The sequence below is a fragment of the Helianthus annuus genome, chromosome 12, assembly GCF_002127325.2.
Source record: "Helianthus annuus cultivar XRQ/B chromosome 12, HanXRQr2.0-SUNRISE, whole genome shotgun sequence".
In the NCBI taxonomy this organism is placed as follows: Eukaryota; Viridiplantae; Streptophyta; class Magnoliopsida; order Asterales; family Asteraceae; genus Helianthus; species Helianthus annuus.
In genome coordinates this window covers 105,386,696-105,405,831 of record NC_035444.2, presented here as the reverse complement: position 1 = coordinate 105,405,831, position 19,136 = coordinate 105,386,696, and the positions used below count along the sequence as shown (strand labels likewise).

The 19,136-nt window shown below is 42.3% G+C and overlaps 2 protein-coding genes and 2 long non-coding RNA genes across 4 annotated transcripts; 1 reads left to right on the top strand and 3 right to left on the bottom strand.

The window, feature by feature from the left end:
- Window positions 1-3,120: 3,120 nt before the first annotated feature.
- LOC110896508 (40S ribosomal protein S28-2) lies at window positions 3,121-3,409 on the bottom strand. Its single transcript, XM_022143817.2, has one exon. It carries the CDS (start codon window positions 3,374-3,376, stop codon window positions 3,179-3,181), a length of 198 nt encoding a protein of 65 aa, XP_021999509.1. The 5' UTR covers window positions 3,377-3,409; the 3' UTR covers window positions 3,121-3,178.
- A 973-nt stretch (window positions 3,410-4,382) lies between these two features.
- LOC118484929 lies at window positions 4,383-4,727 on the bottom strand. Its single transcript, XR_004875090.1, has 2 exons — window positions 4,549-4,727; window positions 4,383-4,439 (listed from the first exon to the last, which is right to left on the bottom strand). It is a non-coding gene; the product is annotated as an uncharacterized LOC118484929 (long non-coding RNA).
- An 869-nt stretch (window positions 4,728-5,596) lies between these two features.
- Window positions 5,597-6,239, bottom strand: LOC118484930. Its single transcript, XR_004875091.1, has 3 exons — window positions 6,088-6,239; window positions 5,889-6,009; window positions 5,597-5,823 (listed from the first exon to the last, which is right to left on the bottom strand). It is a non-coding gene; the product is annotated as an uncharacterized LOC118484930 (long non-coding RNA).
- Window positions 6,240-9,256: 3,017 nt separating this feature from the next.
- LOC110894442 lies at window positions 9,257-11,716 on the top strand. The gene is made up of 2 exons (XM_022141671.2): window positions 9,257-10,192; window positions 10,267-11,716. The coding sequence occupies exons 1-2, from the start codon at window positions 9,508-9,510 to the stop codon at window positions 11,697-11,699; spliced, it is 2,118 nt and encodes a 705-aa protein (XP_021997363.1). The 5' UTR covers window positions 9,257-9,507; the 3' UTR covers window positions 11,700-11,716.
- The last annotated feature ends 7,420 nt before the right edge of the window (window positions 11,717-19,136 follow it).

The following is a 19,136-nucleotide window of genomic DNA, read 5'->3' as shown; positions in this document are numbered from 1 at the left end:
CTGGCCTACTTCAGCAGCCTAAGATACCGCAATGGAAATGGGAAGAAATTTCCATGGATTTTGTTACAGGCTTACCGAGATCTCAGCGTGGGAACGATACAATATGGGTCATAGTTGATCGACTCACCAAGTCTGCACACTTCCTGCCGATTAAGGAAACGGACAAGTTCTCCACCCTCGCAGATGTCTATCTTAAAGAAGTTGTTTCGAGGCACGGAGTGCCCACCTCTATTATTTCGGATCGCGATGCACGATTCACGTCAGAGCTATGGCAGGCGATGCACAAATCTTTCGGCTCACGGTTAGACATGAGTACAGCATATCATCCTCAGACGGATGGGCAGACTGAGCGTACGATCCAAACTCTCGAAGACATGCTTCGAGCATGCGTTATCGATTTCGGCAACGGCTGGGAAAAGCACCTCCCATTGGTGGAGTTTTCATACAATAACAGCTACCATACCAGCATTCAAGCTGCTCCATTCGAGGCATTATACGGACGTAAATGCCGGTCACCTCTCTGTTGGGCAGAGGTGGGGGATAGTCAGATTACGGGTCCAGAGATTGTAGTGGACGCCACAGAAAAGATAGCACAGATACGGCAACGCATGGCGGCAGCACGCGACCGTCAGAAAGCCTACGCGGACAAGCGTAGAAAGCCTTTGGAATTTGAGGTCGGAGACCGGGTTTTATTGAAAGTTTCACCCTGGAAGGGTGTGGTACGTTTTGGCAAACGGGGCAAACTGAATCCGCGGTACGTCGGACCATTCGAAATCTTAGAAAAGATTGGCAAAGTAGCCTACAAGTTGAACCTACCAGCTGAACTCGGAGCAGTTCACAATGTCTTTCACGTATCGAACTTAAAGAAGTGCCTATCAGATGAAAATCTCATCATTCCTTTTAAGGAACTCACTATAGACGAGCGGTTGCAGTTCGTCGAGGAACCAGTAGAAATCACGGACCGGGATGTGAAGGTCCTCAAAAGCAAGAGAATCCCTCTTGTTCGAGTTCGCTGGAACTCCAAACGTGGCCCAGAGTACACCTGGGAACGTGAAGACAGAATGACAGAAAAGTACCCCCAGTTATTTGAAACCAATGCAACCACTACTGAGGCTGAAGCTACTACTTCGGAATTTCGGGACGAAATTCCAGATCAACGGGGGGAGGATGTGACACCCTAGGAAAACCAGTGAATGCTATAACTTACCTAGCTTCCTCAGTGAGTGCATACCAAATTTCGGGACGAAATTTCCAATTAGTTGGGGATAATGTGACAACTCGAACTTTAGACTTGCTTTGATGTAACGTTACGTGCTTATGAGAACTGAATTATATGATTTTAAGTGAATATTTGTTATGTGTGTATGTATGTTATGCGTTGCACGAGCCCAAACTACACGAACCGGTCACACAAGCCCGTTTGGGCCACACCTTGAATCGGACTCCATTGGGTAACCGAGATCTCAGCGTGGGAACGATACAATATGGGTCATAGTTGATCGACTCACCAAGTCTGCACACTTCCTGCCGATTAAGGAAACGGACAAGTCACACAAGCCCGTTTGGGCCACACCTTGAATCGGGCTCCATCGTGCCACCTCACCCCCTATAGCGCCCCCTTCGGCGCCACCATCCACACCAAGCAAATTAAATCGGGCGTCATTGATGGGGCTCCATCATGGTAACGAGGAAGAAGGGCTTTATCAGGTGGGGCCCACATCATTTCAGCCAATAATTTTTTTTAATTTTGTTTAATAGGGGGCTCCATCCCATACCATGCAAGTTAAAGGGGGGCGTGATAGAGCCCCCTGGCTAACGTAGATCCTAGGTGGCGCTAATGTATCTTGATAAAGCCTCTAGAGGCTCCATCCTACGATAAAGTGAGAATGTAGAACAATGCTAACAACTATGATTACTAGAAAAGAATCAGTAGACTTCAATAACAGTTTGTTACATATTATTAAACTAACTTTACAATAAAGTGGGAACGTAGAATAATGCTAACAACCATGATTACTAGAAAAGAATCAGCAGACTTCAATAACAGTTTGTTACATATTATTTATTATTAAATAAACATATCATTCCAACTCAAGGTTATAGGTGAACAAATAAAGAAATCTTCATTTTAAGACGTTTAAATAACAAAAAACAAAAATAAATGAGTTGAATGTCAATTTAAAACACATAGTAACAAAGAACAAATATAAATGAGTTTTTTGAAAAGTAAATACAAATATAAATGAGTTGAATGTCAATATAAAACACATATTATTTTATAATTAAACATTAGTCGTCTTATGAATACTCAAATTGTTAATTATAAATATAACTAGTGGGAAACCCGCGCGTTGCGGCGGAGTCAACACTTCTCCCGTTTCTTTAAGACACCAACCCACGTTGATCCATTTCTTTGAAGTTGTCGACCCGTTTTGACCCGAAAATATATGAGATGGAATTTTAATTGACCCATTTTGACCCACTGGGTGAAAATATCTTACCCAAACCAACCCATATAATTTAAAAAGCAACCCAAAGTGACCCACTTGTATTTGATTATAATCCTTTAAATAATATTGTTCATGTGCATCATCTACCAAGACCAAGATTGAAAGTGAAGAACTTGCATGGTATGATAAAGTAGTTAAAACTTTTTGTACAAGAACCAGTAACATCCCAGTCAACATGACACCAAAACACTGTACCAATGCTGTTTAAAAAATGCGGCAATGGTCCTGGGACTGGATTAGAAGGTTCAACATCAATCCGCATCACAGGCCCGAAAGAGAAAATAACTATGTGTTGTTACCCTAGCCGTCCAACTGAACAAAGTGAAGAGCTATAGTAACAACCCAATCATTATACAATCAAGAATAATGTTGTATGCTTGAAGGCTTGATGCTATATAATATGCATTTGCATGACTGTAGGCAACACCAAAAAAACAGTGTTTAATAACTAATCTCAATGGCTCTCAAATGACCTAAAATATCATAAACTTAATATCCAGTGCTTAACTACTGAATCAATTACCCATTCAAAAGATGAAACACATATTACACTAATCATATCTTCTCCCCAAAACATCATGTCTGCAACTCAAAACAAACATTAAAAGTCACACCAAAATGAGAGTAAAAACTGAACCATTGCAATGATGATGACAAGACAACCGAAATCAATGCAACCTCCTAGCCTCTCTCTCGGACTCGAGCAAAGTAAGAACATCACCCTCTCGGACTGGTCCTTTCACGTTCCTCATGATGAAACGGTTCTGGTCATCAAGAAACTTCACTCTCACCTGTGTAACCTGCCCTCTCGACCCGGTTCTGCCCATTACCTTCACCATAACTGCGTGCTTGATCTGAGATTCCATCTTTCACCAGCTGAAATTCAATTCGTATATGTAACCATTAGATGAAAATAACATATGTATTAAAACAAAGGATGTAAACAAGCTGAGCTACTCGAGCTCAGCTTGGGTAAAAAAAACTCGAAACATCAAACAGGCTTGAGCCCATGCTTAACTAAAAGTTATTTAGTAAACGAGCCAAACTTTAGCTTGAAAAAAATACTTACAAGCCAAGCTCAAGCTTTAAAAACAAAACATAAAGTACATTTGCTCCATCAATGGAGCACGAAGAGATCTGGACTTCAGAGACGCAATAGTACCAGACAAAGATACGACGTGATCCCTCTCAACTTGATAACTTTCAATGAGTATTGCGTTGTAATCTTGTCGTCACCGCTGCAAATCTGAACTTGGACACATTATGGCTAAGCTGTGTTTTCTTCACAAGTTTGAAGTCCCTAAAATTTTAAGGATCTATGCTCCCCACTGACTATAACAACAAAAAACAGGGATAAAAAACACTAATGACCCGTATGGAAACCAGATCGTCACCAAGGGTGCTTTCAATTAACAAGCAATCAGATCATTTCCCAACTTGAAAGCCGATTCAAAATCTCAAAATACTTTGTGCTTTCAACTTCGTAACACAGATCTAAGTTTAAATCAAGCAATTTTCGTAAATAATAATTTTAATAAACGTAGATCTAAACTAATCCATTATAGCATAAAACCAACTATAACACCACACAAAAATAAATGCCTGCTGTAACTGAATATAATCACATGCTATATTGTTCGATAGATGGAAAGAGATACCAATTGAAATCACTAACCGTATGCCTATGCAAGTTGAACCTTAAGCTGATCTATGAAATCTCATGTGCCGCTGGAACACGGCCGCCGCTGGCTCGGCTTGAAACCACCAAACCATCCCATCACTGTTATGATTCACGGCTGAACACTAGCCGCCATCAATTACGTCCTTCCTATATGCTTTATATTATAGTATAGATAACCAAACAATGATGATGCGTGTCGTCAATATCCTATGCATTTGTTGCAAGGTTTGTTGACTCAAATTATCAGCCTGGTAATAACAACATTGAACTATGTCACTTTTTGAATTTGAATCCGGAAAGTGATTAATTCAGGTGATGTTTGGATGGTAAATCCAAACACAGAAGAATTAAGCTAACCTGTCGAATGAAGCCCTCTAGTGTTCCTAGTTTACCCTTAGCCATGGCCATCTGGCCCATGTAATTGGCTACGTTGCCTGACGAATTTGAGGAGCCAAGAGAGCCTGCTATTGTCTCTGCTAGAGACTGCTATAATGCTTCCATGCCCTGAGACAAAGCATCTTCTGCCTGCTGTAGATCTTTTAGGATCTTTTATACAGAAAGAAATAAAGTCCCTTAAGAACAGACAGCAACACAGAACGAAAAAAAGTTGGTATGACAGTATAAAACATAAATATGAAATGTATGTCAAGGTAAAAGATAGACAGACAACAACCAGAACGAAAAGGTTGGTATAACCGTATAAAACATAAATATGAAATGTTTGACAAGGTAAAAGATAAACAACAACCAGAATGAAAAGGTTGGTATAACCTGATGACTCTGGTTTCCACGTCCATTTATCCTCTCCATGTGGGAATGTGAATGAGCAAACTGCTGCTGTGAGAAGGCCAAGTTCTGCCATTTCTACTTGTGTAGCAGGTTGCCTGGACCAGTTAAAAATGAGCCACACTACCCCGTTTGTCACCGTCGCCAGATCCGCGACCTGTGGTTGTTATTCATGGAAGATGAAGCCAATAGATCAAGATAATGCATAAGTGACAAAGAGCAAGAAGAGAAAGAGAAAGCACAAAAAATTCAAGATGGTCAAAGGGTTGTGTGTTGACTTGGTGAAGAAGATGATGGCTCAACAAGAAGAATATTGATGGCATCATTACAAAACGCAATGCAACGCAACGGTTGTGCCGGTCCGAATTATAGAGATGAATGCGCAGTTAAAGCGAATGCATCTGTTGAATGGCGATGATTACTTAAATGATGGCGAGAAATGGTTCCGGCTTGGGTTTCTGATTCCGACTGGTCACCGATGTAGAAACACTCAAGGCTTTCTGATACAAATCCGAAACCTCATCAATCTTGAATGTGTGACCTAAAGATTCACTTTAACAACCAAAACACATAACAAAAACAAAATGTAACAGGTTCTAGAAGTAAAAAAAATTGTTCTTTAATTACATCTCTAACCAAAACTGTAGAAAACTTTGAATCCTAATGTCATGAACCTGTACATAAACATACCAGAATTCATTATAAATCAAAAACCCAATTATGGCAGCAGCTAATCCTGACCGAAAACCCACTTCCAGAGAATACATCACTGACCGGTAGCCGTTTTTTACCCTTGTCCTCGCCACAGATTTAACGACAGTTCACCAAATCACAGCCAGCAAAACCCTAGACCATAAAAAAAGTTCATCAGTTTCCGAAAATAAAGAAACAAAATAAGAGGTCTGACTTACCTTAGTCACCGGTAAACTGATTGTACTTTGAAACCATCGCCGCTGCATCAGATTGGTTGGTTACTCGGAGTTGTTTATGATCCTACACCACCACCTTTAAGGGTTTTGATGTGCGAAGAATCTGAAGATGACAGAAGATGAGAGCAATGATGATTAGTAGAGAAAGAATATGCAAACCTGATAATGCCGATACGCAGACCCAATTGTGGGCGCGTGGTCTGGTTCTTAACAGGGGGTGCGATGGTAACGGAGAAGGATTGTAAAGACGCATTGAAGAATAGACGATTCAGTGGAAGCATTCAATCGAGGGTAACCGGAACTGAAGATTGCATTCAATGAGGTTTAATCGATGAGGGTAGGGGAAATGATAGATTGAAAGAGAACGATTCGAGAAGGATAAAATGGGAAAAAAATGTAAAAATATAGATTTTATTTAAGACTATTAGTCTGCCATCTTAAAAAATAGGTGTTAAATTACCTTTGTGTCCATTGGAAATGTATTATATAGATATATAGATAATAATCTTAGAAAACCAATATGGATTGAAGAAACAACGATCTAATTGGACCGGGGTCAATCAAATCGAGGGTTTTGTCTCTGTATAAAAAGGTTAATCTTCTCGTCGATTCGATTGGTTAGCCAACTTCCTTTTCCGGTGTTCATTGCAAAACAGAAAGCCATTAGACTCGCCTCGGGGAGAATGGGGGTTCTATCCGTGACCACTCTCCGGCGTGAGAATAAGTACTGCGATCTGAAAGGAGAAAGATGAAGTAGAAAGTGAGAGTAAGTGAAAGTAACTTGTGAGATCATACATGTAGTACCTTATCTATAAACGGATTTTTGCGGGAAAATGGTGTAATGGAGAGAGTAACGGAAAGCACTTTCCCGTTGGCGGTTATCCTGCTTTCCCTTAATAGTTTAACTTTACATCCATGCACACGGATTGTGAGCTTGATCGACGGCTGGGGAGATACCACGTGGAAAGTGGGTTTGTGTAGATCCTCCTTCAAGTTAGTGTCATCATCTTGATTTAGCTGAGCGTCCACGATTGTGCCACTTCACAGTCAGTTGTAACCGAATGGCCATGCACGATGAGCATTTAAGTCCTTTTAGAAGATCTACAGCTGTAAACCTTTATGCCTTTGCCACGTGTTTATTCTGTTGTAAAAGAAAAGATTCCTTTGTTCAAGTCTTGACTTCAGGCGCGCGGAGATGTTTAGGTTTTACTCTTCAAGCTTAACTGTACCCTTGCGCGAGCCCGCGCAAGGGTGTTAGTTGAGTGTTTGTCTCTCTTTTCCTCCGGCGCATGACTATCGAAGACTGTTCTTTCCCCAATCTTTCTTAGAACCACTACGCAGTCATGCAAGGTTTTGTTTAAGATGTTCTTTAGAATGAAGTTAGGGTATGGTCCTATGCGCTTGCGCATGGTTTTTGGGACCATACCCCTTCATGGATACAATCGTAAAGTAGGAATTTGTACCAACTAAAATACATATTATTAATAGCATATGTTTTAATTTATTCATATTAACTTATTGACAAAATAAAGTCAACTAATAAAATTGTAAGTAACGGGTTTAAATTAATGTATTTACATATAAACGTGTCGAATTTATTTATTAAAAAATAAGATAATATTCTTTCTCTTAGTAATAAGGGCATTACTCGTAATTTGAATCACCACCTCACGTTATCAACCGACCCAGGATGGTTAAAGGAGTGGCGTACCTTTGCCTACCGTTTTCTATTTCCGGATTCAAGATAACTTCAAAACTAATAAAAGAAATATATTTGAAGATCCAAGGATTAGGGCCAAAGCCTGTAACCTTAGCTTGGGTATTATAGAAGATCGATGGTCTGAACCTGCAAAAGAAAAACCGTTAAGCTCGCCGCAGAGATGGGATGGCCCCTCTGCAACCACCCTCCGATGTGAGGAGAAGTATTTGATAGAGAGAGAAAGTAGAGAGAGAGAGAGAGAGAGTAGGATGAGAGTTCAGAAAATCGTACTTGATTTATACTTGATGAAGTATTTATACTAGTCAACTGTGGTGACGTCGTTCGTCCGGACTCACTTAATAGTGATCCGTCCGTCCGTTGCCGGAGCACGGGGCTTTTCCAGTATGTTCGTCCCTTATGTTTCGGTCCGGTCACCATGGGTAATATCCGGCCCCGGATATGTATCTTCAATATTTATTAGAGATCATATACACATTATTTATATTTTTTTATATTTGATTGTGTTTTTAACAATTGGGGAAAGGGGAAATAAAAATGTTTAACGATTGAATTTGAGAACCTTGAAACTGAATTTGAACTCAAAATATGAAAAATGGATTTGAATTTAATTGATTCGAATAATCTGGGTTTGTAGAAAAATAAAAGCATAATGTATTTTTATTAAAAAAAATAACACAACCCAATTCTATAATTGGGTAGGTTCAGTTCAATGTTCGTACCCAATTCAAACATTTAAAAGATGAATTTAAATTCTTTATACGAATTCATTCTATTTGAATTTTGATTTCCATGTCGAATGTTAAAATCTCTATCAAATGAAAAGTGTAACATCTTACTGTTAGGATAATAATTTAAGCACAAAAGTTTGAAGATAATGTTTCATAAACACCAATAATCTAATCTCGTCACTTTCTCATATTGTTGATGCAACAAACACGGGACCAAGGATGGTAGCTGGACTGGTCAGGCAAAAGGGCTGAAAGGTTTGGTTTTGCCTAACGCAGGTCGCGGGGTCCCTCCACGTTTGCAAAACGTGGAAGGAGGTTCACTAGTATATTTGAGTTATTTGCTTTGAAGTTCTTTCTCCAAGATTGACTCGGATCAAGAAAAGAAAGCAAATAGAATGAATGAGATGAATCTGATGAAGAGTTATTTGGAAGTGACAAGAACTCTTCAAATGACAAGAGATTAAGGAATCTCTCTGCTTTTCGGAATGTCTTTGAAGTGTTATTGAGCTGTCTTCTTATAGTGGAAGACACTTCTCGAAATGGTATGGACTATACTAGTGAGACCTGTTTGCTTATGGAGGGTTTCCCCTTTTGGGGTTCAAGGCTTTGGACCCCTGGTTAATAGGGTGTGCCTGTACAGACCTGCTCTGACTTTGTGAGTTGGTGAGCGTGAGTTGGTGAGATGAGTTGGTGGACATGACTAGTTACTGTTCCTCGATTCACTCATTATGCAGCTTTTCATCCGATGAACCTTTCAACCTTTTAAGCTCTTTGCATATTAATGGTTTTATTTGTCTTTGGGCTACCCCCGTCGTCAGCCCCCCAAGTCAGAGGTTTTTGGGGTATTAGGCTCAAAGACTTCTGACTTTTATGCATGTCTTTTAAAGGCTTCAAGGGTTCGTTGTTTGGAGGCTTGAAGGGTTTGAGGCGGTTACTTTTTTGAATTTTGAAATTTAATCGATTTGACAGTTGATTGGACATGTGTCAGGCGGCGGATTGGCAGAGATTTTTATTTTTATCTTTAATACCCTTACTTTACTCTTATATTCATTTTTACAATTACAAAACTTCATCATTTTCCCTTCAATCATTCACAGTTTTTCCTCCCTCAGGTTAGTTTTCTTCTCCGTTTTCACTTTTACTTTTTTCGATCATGGGTGCCCTTAAGGATTTAGCGAGGTCATTTTCTCGGTTGACACAAGAGGAGGTAGACCTGTTTTGCCTTGAATATGGTATCGATAAACAGTTTAATCCGACCGCCCCTGCTTGCGATGCTTCCGTTGACAAACCGATTCCTGGTTTTATTGCTTTGTATTGTCGGCATTTTGAGTGGTCTAATCTTCGTTACCCTTTTTCGTTTTTTGTTCTAAATTTGCTTGAATATTATCGAGTGTCTTTTGGGCAAGTACATCCGAAAGGAATGGCTAGGGTTTTGCACTTTGAAGTGCTGTGTCGTGCTTTAGGTTATGATCCTTCATTGTTGCTCTTTCGGAGGTTCTTCCGGTTAGCCAAAAATGGTGATTGGTTTACTTTTGAGAACACAAAGGTTGATACTTGTCTTGTTTCATCCATGGTTACAACCCTTGGATCATGGAAGAATACGTTTTTCTGGGTTTCTGAATCCATTATTCCTTTCAAAATGGTGTGGAGGCATCCGGATGCTGTTCTCAACGATCCGGAGCCTTCCGAGTCTGAATTGAATGATGCCTTTCTTTCAGCCATTCGGGGGTGCCCTTCGAGGGTTCGCCCTTTTCCCGAACATTTGTTAGTGCTTTTAGGGGTTAGTAATATTTGGGCAAAAGTTGATCGGGATCCGGTGTTGATGAGAAATGGCCTTGGTATGCATTTTTTCCCTTATACCTTTTCATCTTACTTTGTTTGTGACTTATTTTCTTTATTTGTTTTTTGGCAGTTATGTCTGCTTTGGACTTCATCAAGAGTGACGATACGTCCGATGTGGTTTTTGAAGATGCTCCGACTGTTCCGGGTGAAAATGTTGTTGTGAGGACCTCTGAGCAGAGGTTTGAGGGTTCAGGTTATGTCAGTGTTGCAAATGCGAAGGGTTTTACCAAGTCCAATGTTCCCAAGCCTTCAACTCGCCGGTTATCTCGTCGTTTACTGAAAGCTGCTCCTCAATCCACTTCCACTGAGCCAGTGGATTTGAGTGATGATATCGAGGCTTCTGAGGATCAGGCTGAAGTGGAGGTTGAGAAGGAGAAGGAATTAGTTGTGCGTGGTAAGAAGGTTCGAGGGAAGAAGGGTGTTGCTACCCCTGTTCAAGAATCGTCGAGCAGAGACGTTGAAGGGTTGAACCCTGAGGGCACTTATGTGCCTACTTGGTTGGTTAAGAATGATGACACTTTTAAGGATGCTGCTGTTTGTGAAGATGCTCTTAGTCATCTTGCTCCTCCTTCCGTTCGTGAAGCTATTGCTGAGATGGATGATGACACTATGTTATCTCGCATGGTTTTAACTACTTGTAACCTTGCAGCCATGCTTCCCCAAGGGATTACACGCTTTCGCCAAAGGATGCGGGAGTATGAGGATTTTTCTAAAAAGAAAGACAAAATGAAATCCTCCCTTGCATCGATGAAGAAGGAAGTGGCTGGGTTTGCAGAGAAGGAGGCAGCTTGGAAGAAGGAGATTGAGGATCTGAAGAAGATGCATGCCATTGAGATGGGTGACCTGAGGAAAAGTTTTGAAGCAAATTTGTTGAAATTGAAGGCTGACCGAGAGGCCTTATCTGTCCAGCAGAAGGCTTTTCGTGAAGAAAAGGAGGGGTTGAAGGCTTCCGTTGGTCAGGTGACTGCGGATAATCAGTGGTTGATCGAGCATGGGTTTCAGCAGATTGTGACTTATCTTTTGCACTCTAAGGAATTTAACTCTGCCCTTGGTGATGTTTACACAAAGCTGCTGAACCTGGGGAAGCATCAAGGCCTTACTGCTGGCTATAAACTTCATGAATCTGGGCAACCTTTGGAGAAATCACCCATGTTTCGCCCTGAGGCTTCTGATGTCTTCAAGGCTTCTGTTGAGCAGATGGAGAGGCTAACCTACCCCTTTATTCATGAGGTATCCTCTTGTTTTGGTAAGCCTTTGTCTGTTTTACAGGGGTTGAAGCCTGAGGGGTTAAATGAGAAGGTTTGTGCTGAGGTTTTGGGTTCCTTGTCAAAGAAGAGGTCTTACTCCGGGGACAGTGATGATACCCTTTCGAGTCTGCCTGAAACCTCGAAAGATGCTGGTTTGGAAACCTCTGCAGTTGGTGGTGAAGAAGTTGTGAAGGTGAAGAAGACAAAGAAAGCTAAAAAGTCTAAGGGTGAAGGTTCCAAGCCCTCTGATAACTGACATTTATTCGTAGCTTTCTTAGCAAACAATTTATGTTTTGTAATGTTTTAAACAATGTTTAGGTTTTGGGGACCCTTAAGGTTCCCATGGTTGGTTGGTTGGGCCTATATGGCTGTTGAACATTAGTTTTATTTGCAAGTCACTAGGGCTTGCTTTAACTGTCTTATGAAGGTCTTTTATGGCCTTTCTATCTTATGACATGATGTTTGTCGTTGATGTTTTTGTTGGTTCCATTTGCTTGGTTTTGTTTTGTGGGGTTTCAACCCTTCAGGCTTTTTGTACAGTTGCTGGTGGGTTGAAGCCTTTAACCTTTCAAGCTCGGTACCTGTTGGTTGATCTTTGGGTAGCTTCTGATTTGGTTTGTATGTTTGGTTGATAGGCTTGTTTGTTTTTATTTTCTTGCCTTGTCTTTGTTTACTTTGTCTTTATGTTTTTTACACTTTAAAGGGTTCAGTGCTGCAGTCACTTTGCCTTAGTGTTTATCATCAAGACGTAGTATCTATCCTTTTCTTTTATTTCGTTGTGATTTGTTTGGTTTCGTAAGTCTGATTATTGGGTACATTTTTTAGACTTAAGGAACGATTGGTGTAGGCTGTTCAAACTTGTCTATGAGACACTATGGTTTTTCTTTGATAAGTCTCATGGAGTTGTATTGATTTAGGAACTCACCCCTTATATAGGTCCATTCAACCCTTGAACCTATTGAGCGATATGGCCTGGGAGCTCATCCCCTTACATGGCCCTTGCCATGGAGTTTTTTGCTAGGTTCTCAACCTGATATTAGGATAGAAAGACAAGTTTGATAAAGTAACTTCATTCATTCAAGCAACATTTGCTTTTACAAAAGGTTTTTGTTTTGCCACAAACCAAACTTTCTAAACATAGAATTTTCTTAAAGTTTTTCCGTTCCAGTGCCTTGGGAGCCTCTTGCCTTCTAGATCTCCCAGCTTGTAGGATCCACCCTTGTGTGCTTCGAGGATGGTGTATGGCCCCTCCCATTTTGGGCCTAATTTTCCTTGGTTTTCCTTTTTGCTGGCCTCATTGTTTCTGAGAACTAGGTCTCCTGGCTTGAATCGTTCGTTCTTGACCTTTTTGTTGTAATATGCTTCCATCTTTTGCTTGTATTTGGCCTCTTGTATTGCTTCTTGATCCCGGGCCTCTTCTAAGAGTTGTAAGTTCAACATGGTCTCTTGTGTGTTTACCTCGGGATCCATGTTGACAATTTGCTGGGTTACAACTCCTATTTCAGCGGGGATTACGGCTTCGGATCCGAATACCAAGCTATAAGGTGTTTTTCTGTGACTTGCTTTTTCTGTTGTTCTGATTGCCCATAAAACGCTAGGCAATTCTTCCAGCCAATTACTTTCATATCTCCCCAATCTTGTCTTGATGCCTTCCACTATGCTTCTGTTGGTCCTTTCAACCTGACCGTTTGATTGCGGGTAAGCCACTGAGCTGAAGATTTGGTTGATCCTGTACTCTTTGCACCAAAGGCTGAAGGGTTTCTCAGCGAATTGTTTCCCATTATCGGTCACAATTACCCCTGGCAGCCCATAGCGGCATATGATGTTCTCCCATACAAAGTCTATGATTTGCTTTCCTGTGATTTTGGCAAGGGGTTTGACCTCTGGCCATTTGCTGAAGTAATCAATTGCTACCAACAGGAATTTTACTCCCCCTTTGCTTGGAGGGAATGGTCCAACTATGTCCATTCCCCATTTATGGAATGGCCATGCTGAAGTTATGGGGACCAAGTCATGTTTTGGACTTTTTGGTATTGGGGAGTGGATTTGGCAGGCATCGCATTTCTTCAATTGCTCGACGGTATCCCGATGCATTGAAGGCCAGAAGTATCCCAAGTTCATGAGTTTTGCAACCACCGACCTAGCTCCGAAATGAGCTCCACATATTCCTTCATGCACTTCTTTAACCAAATACTTGCTTTGTTCAGGGCCCACACACCTTAGCAATGGTGCAAGGTATCCTTTTTTATAGAGGATTTCTCCTTGCAACACATATTGTCTTGCTTTGATCTTTACCCTTTCAGCTTCTATTTGATCACTTGGTAGTTCGTTGTTTTGAAGGAATTTCTTTATGGGAGTCATCCAATTTGGATCTTCCTCGGTGACCACATCTTGTACTTCTAATTCGTCAATTGAACGAGCCTTCAACACTTCAACCAACACCTTTTTTGTGAGGTGGGCGAATGTGAGGGACGCTAACTTGCTTAAGGCGTCAGCCTTTTTGTTTTGGGATCTTGGAATCTGTTTGATGTTGCATGCCTGGAAGGTGTTCATTAATTCCTTTGATTTTTCTTTGTACCTTCTCATGTTGGGCTCCTTGGCGACATAGCTGTCATTGACTTGGCTTGATACTAGTAGCGAATCAGTGAACACTTCAAGCTTTTTGACTTTCATTTCTTTGGCTAGCCGGAGGCCAGCGATCAGTGCTTCGTATTCAGCCTCGTTATTAGTGGTCTGAAAGTTGAAACGAAGAGCATATGTGAATTCTAGCCCCTCAGGGTTGATTAGGATTACACCAGCTCCTGACCCTTCAACGCTTGAAGCCCCGTCGGTGAACAGTTTCCAGGCTTCAGGGTTGGAGGGTTCAGTGGTTGTGGTGTTTACTTCTTCAGTCTTTTGGCTTGGGACTTCTACTAGGAAGTCAGCCAAAACTTGAGCTTTGATTGCTTTTCGTGGGACATAGGTGATGTTATGTTCACCTAGTTCCACTGCCCATTTTGCCAATCTTCCTGAGTTTTCAGGCTTTTCAAGCACGTTCTTGACAGGTTGGTCAGTGACCACTTGTATAGGATGTGCTTGAAAGTATCTTCTAAGCCTTCTGGCTGTTTGGACCAAGGCTAGGGCTAGTTTTTCAAGGGGAGGATATTTGGTTTCAGCTAGTTTTAAAGTTTTGCTGAAAAAATAGACGGGTACCTGAGCCTTGTCCCTTTCAATGGTGAGGACTGCACTGATGGCTTCGTCGGCAACTGAGAGGTACACCGATATGAGCTCCCCGGTTTCAGGTGCTGCAATATCTGGCAGTGAAGCAAGGTGCTGCTTCATTTGATTGAAAGCTTTCTCAGCCTCCTCGGTCCATCTGAAATCTTTCTTATCTGAACAATTCTTGAGCGTTTTGTAGAACGGTAGGGACCTTTCGGCCAGTTTTGAGGTAAAACGCTTCAAGGCTGCAAGCTTCCCATTCAAGCTTTCAACCTCCTTCTTGGTTCTTGGTGGTTTAGCTTCGAGAACAGCTTTTACTTTGTTGGGGTTGGCCTTGATGCTTTGTTTTCCAACAATATGACCCAGGAATTTTCCTTCATCAAATCCGAACGAACATTTTTCCGGGTTAAGCTTCATGTTGATCTTTCTAAGATTCTTGAAGGTTTCTTGGATGTCATCAAGCATCTGGTACTCCGTTTTGCTTTTGATTACCAGGTCATCGACATACGCTTCCATGTTTCTTCCAATTTGGCTTTCGAAGGCTTTATCGACGAGTCGTTGGTAAGTGGCTCCTGCGTTCTTGAGACCAAAAGGCATTTTTTGGTAACAGAAAATGCCCTTGTCTGTGTGGAAAGCCGTTTTTTCTTCATCCTCTTCTTTCATGAGGATCTGGTGATAGCCTTTGTATGCATCAAGGAAGCATTTGAACGGGTATCCCGTGAGGGAATCAACCTTAAGGTCAATTTCTGGGAGCGGGTAGCAATCTTTAGGACAAGCTTTGTTAAGATCCTTGAAATCTATACACATTCTCCAAGAGTTGTCGGGTTTTCGGACCATGACAGGATTAGCAATCCATGATTGATACTTAACCTCTCGGAGGATGCCAGCTGATACAAGCTTTTCAACCTCTTGGCAAGCTGCCAGGCTTCTTTCAGGTGCCAAACTTCTTTTCTTTTGAACCACTGGCTTGACATTCGGTGGTATTCTTAGCTCATGTTCAGCAATGCTTCGAGGGATCCCGGTCATGTCTTCGGGAGACCAGGCGAACACATCGCTGTGATGTTTTAGCAGCTTTTCAAGGTATGAAAGAGTATCTTGAGAGAGGTTGGGATTGACCCTTATCCGCTGTTCGGGGTACTTAGGGTTGATGACTAACCCCTGCTTGTCTTTCTCGTCATTAGAACTTTCTCCTTCGATCAGGTAAGCTTCCTGAGAGGGTTGAAGGGTTGCAATCCCTCTCTCGGTTGGAAACTTGACAGTGCCATGGCCAACAGACACAGCCATGTAAAATGCACATTGTCCGGGCCTCCCTATGATTACGTCGTAGTTGGAAGGGATGTTGATAACCACGAATGTTAGTGATCGGGTTCTTTCCTTTGATCCCTCTTTAAGACAAACATCAAGGGTTATTTGCCCCAAAGGCTTCAGGGTTATGTCAGCGATACCCTTTATGGAGGTCCCGGAGGGTTGAAGCCTTGAACGCTCCTCATTGCTTAGTTGATTGAAAAACTTCTCGAACATGATTTCAGTGGCTGCTCCCGTGTCTATGTATGCTTTGCATGTTTGTAAGGTACCCACGATGGCTTCAACCACAAGGGGACCAGGGAGCGGGTCCTTCCTTGTTGGGGGGAAGCAAACACACTGAAGTTCCCAATCCTCCAACCGTCGCTTCTTGTAAGGGACCTTTTCGTCAGAACATACCATGTTTACTTCCTTCCCTTTGTTTTCGGCCATCTTGTCTCGAACTCCCTTGACCAAATGGGCAAGTTCCCCTGACTTGACAGCTTCTTCAATTCTCTTTTTCAGCTGGAAGCAATCGTTGGTGTGATGTCCCTTTTCTTCATGGAATTCACAGAACTGAGTGGAGTTCTCGTTTTTCCGACTTTTGGGAAGAGGCCTGGGAGGTCTGAAGTTTTGCTTGACCTCTTCCGTTGCCAGGATTTCTTGAGGGGTTTTGGTGAGAGGAGTGAAACTCATACTCTTATCCCTGCTTGGAGGGTTTCGCCCTTCAACCCTTCGAGGGTCTGAACCCTTTGAGCGTCTGTCGTAAGAATTAAAGTTTCCTCTCTTTCTGGCTGGGCTGCTGCTTCGCCAACCGGAACCCCTTTTCCTTTGTTCCTTGATATCAACAGCTTCTTCTCCTCGGATGTGAGCCTCAGCTCTTTCAAGGGCTTCTTCCAAGGTTTTGGGTAGAGATTTGTTGAAATCTCGTGTGAGATACTTGGAGGTTATGGCGTTCATAAAACCGGCAACCCTCATTTTCTCATCAGCCCCCACGTAGGTTAGCCCTTCTTTCTTGTACCGTTCAATGAATGCTCGTAGGCTTTCATCATCTCGTTGTTTTATTTGGAAGATTACAGTCGCGTCTTTAACGTATCTCCTTTGTTGGGAGAAGTTTGCCAGGAAGCCTCTGCTGAGATCATCAAAGCTTCGAATGCTTTGAGCAGGTAGGTCGTTGAACCAAATTCTAGCGGACCCAATGAGGGTTTGCATGAACATTAGGCAACATTCAGCATTCGACCATTTTTCTATTCGAGCAGCACCAGTAAAGATTTGAAGATGATCTTCGGGGTCTTCGGTCCCATCATACGTTTTGATGTGGGCAGGCATTTTGATTTTTGACTGGAAGTCATAATCAGCTATCTGTCTTGAAAAGCATGAAAGGTTGCTTGGCTTGTAAGGTTTAGCCAAGTCCTCTTCAGGTCTCGTGCCTCCGTTGTTATTATTGCCTTGGTTTCCCTGGGTGGCCAACACTTGATTGATGAAGTGCTGCCAAGGGAAGTGGGCCATCATCTGAGACATCATATTGGGCACGAAATTGAAACCCTGAAGGCTTCCAGGACCAACCGAGCAATTTACCCCAAGAGGGGTGCTGGCAACAGCACTTCGTGCTAAAGGGAGCACGGACAGGGCTTGCTCCCATGTGGTATTCAGAGAAGTGGGACAACTGGTCACCGGGGATTGTAGGAGTTGGTCGAGTGTTAACTCGTGTCCCAGAGGGATACCACTAACAGTTGGTTGGGAAGAGAGAATGGGATGAACAGTGGGGTTCGTCACAGTGGACAGATAAGGGTGCAGGTTTGAAGGGTTGCTAGGACCGGCTTCACTTCTTGTAACGAAGGGTGGTAGAGGTGGTCCAGGAGATAACGTTGGCTCAGGCTCGTCGTAATCTAGACGAATCCTTACACCCTCTTCCCTTTCTCTGTTCACATGTTGGTTAAGAAGTGATCTCAGCTCAAGGAAGTTATGAGCGACCCCCTCGGGGGTAAGTTCAACGCGTGTCGGAGTGTCAGACACACCAACGTTGGGAGACGGAGCTCCAGATCTGGATGGGGTTGGTGTGTTAAAGGTGAGGAACTCGGGTGTACTCCCCGGAGTTGAAAAAGGCGTTGTTATTGTTGTGTGAGCTTGACCACTTCCCGGGGTAGAGGTGTTAGGGATCTGGTTGACCTCTCCCGGAGATCCACTTTCTGACATAGTGGTTTGGAATGGAAGGAGCTACACGTACCAGGTCTCTTTTGAGGAGAAACAGCGGCGTAGCCCCACGGTGGGCGCCAACTTGTTGATGCAACAAACACGGGACCAAGGATGGTAGCTGGACTGGTCAGGCAAAAGGGCTGAAAGGTTTGGTTTTGCCTAACGCAGGTCGCGGAGTCCCTCCACGTTTGCAAAACGTGGAAGGAGGTTCACTAGTATATTTGAGTTATTTGCTTTGAAGTTCTTTCTCCAAGATTGACTCGGATCAAGAAAAGAAAGCAAATAGAATGAATGAGATGAATCTGATGAAGAGTTATTTGGAAGTGACAAGAACTCTTCAAATGACAAGAGATTAAGGAATCTCTCTGCTTTTCGGAATGTCTTTGAAGTGTTATTGAGCTGTCTTCTTATAGTGGAAGACACTTCTCGAAATGGTATGGACTATACTAGTGAGACCTGTTTGCTTATGGAGGGTTTCCCCTTTTGGGGTTCAAGGCTTTGGACCCCTGGTTAATAGGGTGTGCCTGTACAGACCTGCTCTGACTTTGTGAGTTGGTGAGCGTGAGTTGGTGAGATGAGTTGGTGGACATGACTAGTTACTGTTCCTCGATTCACTCATTATGCAGCTTTTCATCCGATGAACCTTTCAACCTTTTAAGCTCTTTGCATATTAATGGTTTTATTTGTCTTTGGGCTACCCCGTCGTCACATATAATTGTTAAAAGCTCAAATTTTTGGTAAGTTTTTCACGAGATTTTAAGGTTTATTAATTATAAGGCCACACAAAGCACCTCATGGGTAACACAATGTGGGTAAGATACCCACACAGTAACATCGTCGCCACCTTCACGGTATGTCATGCGGGTTCCGTTCACAGTTAGATCTTGTCGCGCTAGAAAGTGTAAAGGTTTGAGGGTTGAGGTGTTTAAGATGTGTGTGATTGGTGAGTGGAGTAAAAGAGTGTGATTCATAGTTCTAGGGTACTTGTGGGTAGGCGCCAACAGTGTTTATAGTTCTA